This window comes from Pyxicephalus adspersus, chromosome 1, assembly GCF_032062135.1.
Source record: "Pyxicephalus adspersus chromosome 1, UCB_Pads_2.0, whole genome shotgun sequence".
NCBI classification, from domain to species: Eukaryota; Metazoa; Chordata; class Amphibia; order Anura; family Pyxicephalidae; genus Pyxicephalus; species Pyxicephalus adspersus.
The window spans coordinates 164,594,346-164,601,014 of record NC_092858.1 but is presented as its reverse complement, the minus strand read 5'-3'; the positions used below and the strand labels follow the sequence as shown (position 1 = coordinate 164,601,014).

Sequence of the window (6,669 nt, the reverse complement as noted above, 5' to 3'; positions counted from 1 at the left end):
TTCAAAAAAACCCAACAACTGTCATTGTGATGGAGAGGGGCAGCGCCTTCAGCTGTGATTGGACGCCGCCCGGGCACAAAGCTGGGGGCGCTCCCCAGCCCACTACTCTCATTCAGCCCCGGGCAAACCACGCCCCTCTCTTCTCTGATTGGCTGACAGCGCCCCCCTGTCCTAAACAATGACATTGTTCTCCCTGGTCTAGATATAAAGGCTGAGCTGCCAGGCAAGGTGCTCCTATCACTGTGTCACCACCACTGCTCACCATACAGAGCTGCTACATAAGCCACAGAGCTGGCCATCACTTCCCAAAGACAAGTAAGTGGCTGCAATGGCTTCATGAGTGCCCTGCCAGGACAGGAAGGGGTTAACCTGGCCTGGATTGCTGATTGGGGGGTCTCTGCACTTTGCAACTTTGTATTCTGCTGTGTTGACCGATTGCTGCTAAGAAATCAAATATACTATATACTGTATATATATAAACTTTTGTATGTGCAATTGTGTTTTAATTCCTACTTTAAGCCTAATGACATATTTATAATTCTTCTAAATGGAATTATTATTCTATATTTATTATAGTACATTTAGGAAAGTACAATAATAGATTTGTATTTTTGTTGTGTTATTACCTGCAGCATTGGTCCTCTCTGTAGTTTAGGATTAATCTTTAGACACCAGTGCCTGGCTGTAGAGACTGATACTCCAAATGATCACTGATCAGCTATTGTAACTTTCATCTAATATTGCAGTGTGATCTGTAGGAGGACTTTTTCATATTAATATAATTTTAACTTTTTTTTTAGTATATCAATCGTTCCGTATTAGATCTGAAAGTTTCTGCCTATTGTAGTGATAAGGCAAATTAAGATTTGGGGGCAAACTACAGGCTGACAGTAACTCAGGGACACATACAATATATATATATAGTTGTGTGTGTATTTCAAATATGGTATATATTGTACTGTATATTACAGTGTATGTATATATATATATAGTAATAATATCTATATATATGAAAGAATACAATATAGATATTATAATTGCAGTATGTGCATCTAGTGTCCTCTATTGTTACAGTGTATCTACATATATATATATATATATATATATATATATATATATATATGTATAGTACTATGCATATATAATAAATATAGTATATAAAGATCTAATCAAATCACCCAGAGTTTATGGAGACAGTTCAGGCATTCCATCATTACATCCCATACAAGTAATGCAGAGATGATTCTAATGTATGAGAGTGAACAGAAAAAGTAATGAAAAATACAAAAACAAGAATGTATTAAAGTCATTATATATTAGGATACTAGTTATAAAGCAACTGTATTAAATGTTACATTTGTTACACTGCTTCATCTTCTCTTGTTCTATAATATTACTGGTAGTATCTGTTTTAATTCAATTAGTATTAGGTTGAGACTTCTATGATTATTTGTTTATATATATATATATATATATATATATGTAGATACACTGTAACAATACACTAGAATTATATACTGCAATTATACTATCTACTGTACATTGTATGATGGAAAGCCTGAACTGTCTCTATTACCTCTGGGTGATTGAATTAGATCTTTATATACTATATTTATTATTATATGCATAGTACTATAAATATATATATGTAGATACACTGCAACAATACAAGACACTGGATGCACATACTGCAATTATACTATTTACTGTACATTGTGTTCGTACATATATTTAGATATTAATACTTTACACATACATATACTTTAATATACAGTACTATATATAAAATATATAAAATACACACACACACACACACATATATAGATAGATAGATATATAGATAGATCATATTTCACATGTTTATTTGTATATCTATGTATAAATAATGAATGCATACACATATAGATTTCAATATGACAGATAGGTGTAAATTATAAATCTATATAAAGTCCACTGATAAGATGTATTCGCAATGGTTCCTGACCATGTCCTCTTCTCCTCAGGTTCCCTTTACTCTCCACATGGATTCTGATGCCAGCCTGGGCTCTAGCCGAGCCTCCTCCCCAGAAGTGGATGACTTGTTTCTGCACCCGCGGAAAGGAAGCGGTTTTTCCGCTGCTGTGTCCTCTTCCACCATGAGTGACTCCCCCGCGGAGCTGAGCGCCGAGCTGCGGAACGCCATGGCCATGGCAGCGGCTGCAGGAGACAAGCTGGGCGCATTTAAAGCAGCGGCCGCGGCAGCTGCTGCGGCAGTTGCCAAAAAAGACAAAAAGCAGATGAGTGAAAATGAGCTTCAGCAGCTGAGATTGAAAATTAACAGTCGGGAGAGGAAGAGAATGCATGACCTGAACATTGCCATGGATGGGCTCAGGGAGGTCATGCCCTATGCCCATGGGCCATCGGTACGCAAATTGTCCAAGATCGCCACCCTGCTCCTGGCTCGTAACTACATCCTGATGCTGACCAACTCCCTGGAGGAGATGAAGAGGCTGGTCAGTGAGATTTATGGGGGCCACCACCATCATGCGGCTGCTGCAGCCGCTGCAGCAGCTGCCTACCACCCATCAGCCTGTGGGGGCATGACCCATGCAACCCCCTTACCTGGACACCCTGTTGGCCACCCTGTCCACCACCCTCTACTTCCACCCACAGCTGCCACCCTGGCCACCACTGGCATCTCAGCAGTCAGGGCCCCACCACCCCCACCACCACCCCCTGCACCTCCATCCTCCCATCCTGTCTCTCATGGTCTCCTGAAGTCCCCCAGCCCCGGTTCTGCCCCTTTGGGTGGGGGGTTTCCTCACTGGAGTGGCATGCCTTGCCCATGCAGCATGTGCCAGGTGCCCTCTGCAGCTCACCACCATGTCAGCGGCTCCAGCTTATCCAGACTCACCTCTGACTCCAAATGACTTTCAATGCACGGGACTTTTCCATGTACTTACCAGTCGGCCACGACTTGGAGCAATCCTGCTATGAGTAGAGGACTGCCCTGCAACATTTAGAACAATCCTGGAAGGACCTAATCCACATAAATACCCCCTTCAGAGCATGTGGCAAAGATGGGGGCAACTAGTAGACTGAGGTCGGTCGGTGGCACAGACAATACAGAGACTATTTTAATGAATTGTGATGTCTGTACGATCTTACAAAAGACATTCCTGGTGAATGATTTAAAGGATGAATGGGGGAGCTCAGCTACACGTGCGATTTTACATCGCTCTATATGCAGGAAAGGCCCAATAGGCAATGCTGGCCTGCAAGGTAAATCGCCTACTACCTACCAGGGCCCATGTCGGTGCAAAGTCGCACGTGTAGAGTATGAGTCGGAATGATGAGAGAATAAATAAGGGGGTAATGGGGGTTTTGTTTATGGGTTCAATGCATCTAAAACTCATATTAGACCATCCATTTCTGCATTGTGTCCATCAGGGTCCCAATCTGGAATCATCCCAGATTCTAGGCACAGGGGCCCCTTCACTGACTCCCTGGGGCCCTATAGCTGCATCAGATTAAATCTGTAACGGTTATGGATAATCTGTGTCGGATTTGTAGATTTTTGTCCTTCACATCTGTCACTCAATGTAATGAATAGATCGCTAGAATACAATTATCCGAATCCAATCCATACGATCAATCTGCTTGCCAGTGCCATCCTTCTGCTTCTTAATCTAATTGAATTATTGGCGCAAATTGTTATTGCATTTGCGTCAATTTTTGAGCTTTTTTTTTTTATTTAATTTTTTTTTTACTGATCCCCGACCACTGCATGATTTTATCCTCTCAGTCCCCATCATGGGTTTAATAGATGCCCCCCTGATGGGATGCTGATTGCAGGCAATGGAGACAATGACCAAATGGGAACAATGCCCACTGGGTCTGCAATAGAGAGGTGCACACAGGCAGCTGGGGAGAGATGCAGGCGCTATTTTATCTGGCAGCTTGTGAAATAAAATACAGAGGACATCAAAGGACTCTGAAAATAGAATCTGCAGTGGGATCAAGAAGGATTCTCTGCTGTAAAAAAAAGACTGACCATTCACTGGCGACCACCCACAACTCGATTGACTGCAACCCACATTGTACAGGGTCACCCCAACACTAAAACAAATCTCCTGGTCCAATCAGCACCCCCTCTTCCACAACCCCCCATTAATTCTACTTTAAATTGATTCCCACCCCTGAGCAATTCTGCCTCTTCAGACTTGTAAATATATAAATATAGAACTATATACTATTTAACATTTTTTTGTTCTTTTGTGGTCGATAACATAAAATAGGGGGCGAATTACTAAAAGGATTTTATTAGGTATAACATTGGAAAATGCATAAAATAGATTTTGGGGCAAAAACAAATCAATGGAACTATTAGTAAAATGCCATTTAAATGATTTTTTTTTCGTTCTGAAAGAGTTTAATTTTTTGCATTAAGATCACCAATATTCAAAAATATTTCTTTTTTATGGAGTTCTTGTAAATATTAATGCTGAACTTATTGCTTTGTGCACTTACACACAAGAATCAATTACTATATATATATATGTGTGTGTGTATATATATATATATATATATATATATATATATATATTAATATACTACTATATATATAGTAAATGATTCTTGTGAGATATAAAGCAATTCACCAAGTCCCACAAGCCATTTGTTGGGATTTGTGGTTCCACCGTAAGTAAAAAGTCACTGCTTGCCTCAAACTTTACAGACTGATTTACCGAATTGTGTCTTCATACAAAAAGAATGTGCGAATGTGTATGCACACACCTGCACATTCCTGGATGAAGTTAATATTCACACAATGGAGTCTGTTTATAAATTGAACATTCAGCAAACATTCTTTGGTCGAGAATCAATCACTGTCATTTAAAATATATGGAGATGAAGATTCTTTACCAGAGAAGGTTTGTGAATGTCAGATTCACTGCCTTATAAATAGACCCTTAGTTTTGTGTGAAGATTCTTTAGTAAATCAGCCCATTGAAGCTGTTCTTTATCACTGCCTGCCTTGTGCTTGCTCACTGCCTGCCTTCTCCTCTCCCACCCTATGAATACTGCCTTCCCTCACACAAAGTTTGGTCACCTGTTTATTTTTGTATAAAAAAAGAAAATGCTAAAATATTTATTACTTTATTGGGGTTGGACAGAAAGCGTTTGATGAAATGATTTAAATAAACGATTTTTAAAAAATAAAAACATTTTCGTTGTGTTTTTTGGATTTTGAATCTGAATTGTTTTATTGAAAATTGAAACATAAACTGGAGGCCAGTTGATGTTTTTCTGATTCAATTTAACATAAATGAGGTCTCGAAAGGGCTAATAATAGGGAATAGCTGAGTAATAAATTCTTAAAAAAGAATAAAGTGTATTAAATCATGATAAACATAAATACACTGCACATTAATTGCTCATTGTTTAATATCTGGTTTACCATAAATCAGATATTGAAAGGGTTAATAATAAGGAATAGCTGAGTTATCAACTGTTAGAAAAGAATATAGTGTATTTAATCATGATAAACATAAATACACTGCACATTGCTCATTATCTGGTTTACTATAAATGAGATATTGAAAGGGTAATAATAGGGAATGATTGTGTTTGTAGTAAATTATGGTGAAAATAAACAAAATGTAGGCGAATGGCCTCTTAACATATTTATTTAACACTAATGAGATCTTAAAAGGGTAAAAATAAATAAGCTTGAGATAATTTGACCTTTATCTTATTTAATTTATTCAACATAAATGGGATCTTGAAGGAGTATTAATAAAAATAAAATAAAATAAAACAAAAAAAAATGTAACACATTATGATAGAGAAGTAAATCAGAGTGAACAAAAATGCAAGGCACTTACGGTATGTTTTGTCTTAAATTAGATTTTGAAGGGGACAAGAATATTAAAAAGAAAAAAACTAGTATAAACAATTATATTATAATATAGTATGGTTAAAACTAAACAAGCAGTAAGGGAATTGATTTTGACTAATGTTAAATCAATGTGACCTTTTAAGGGTTAATGATAGGTAGTAGCTGTGGTATAATATGTAACACAAAATTATATTGAAGTGAGTTATGAAAATAAACAAGCAGGTGGCGAATTGTACTTTAGCCGAGCTCATTTAACATAAATGATATCATGAAAGGGTTAATCATAGGGACTAATTGTAATATTAGATGTAACGCACAATGCTGTTTTAGTGACTCATGATTAGAATTAACACATAAACACAAGGAAACAGTTTCCATATTCTGATTTAGTTTCTTTTAAAGTTATATCAGGAACGGGTTAATAATAGGAAATAGTAACACATTTATTGTATTAAACGATTATAATTATTAATAATAAAAACTATTTATATAGCGCCAACATATTATGCAGCGCTGTACATTAAATACGGGTTGCAAATGACAGACAGATACAGACAGTGACACAGGAGGAGGAAAGGACCCTGCCCTGAAGAGCTTACAATCTAAGAGATGGTTAAAATGAACAAACTGGAGGTAAATTACTCTTTATCCAATTCCATTTAAAATAAGTTAGATCTTGAAAGGGTTAACAATAGGCAATAGTTGTTACCGACGATGATGTTGTGATGATCATAATGAAAATAAATACTAAAAACACAAACACATTTTCCATATTCTGATTTAGTTTA

General features: G+C 37.3%; 1 protein-coding gene across 1 annotated transcript; it reads left to right on the top strand.

Annotated features, from left to right (window-relative positions):
* The first annotated feature begins 241 nt into the window (after window positions 1-241).
* On the top strand, window positions 242-5,194 carry OLIG2 (oligodendrocyte transcription factor 2). The gene is made up of 2 exons (XM_072398225.1): window positions 242-315; window positions 2,004-5,194. The coding sequence occupies exon 2, from the start codon at window positions 2,022-2,024 to the stop codon at window positions 2,907-2,909; it is 888 nt and encodes a 295-aa protein (XP_072254326.1). The 5' UTR covers window positions 242-315; window positions 2,004-2,021; the 3' UTR covers window positions 2,910-5,194.
* Window positions 5,195-6,669: the final 1,475 nt, after the last annotated feature.

What these genes read in the sequence shown, in the direction of transcription:
- OLIG2 (XM_072398225.1), top strand. Translation starts at nt 2,022, where the DNA reads ATGGATTCTGATGCCAGCCTGGGCTCTAGCCGAGCCTCCTCCCCAGAA.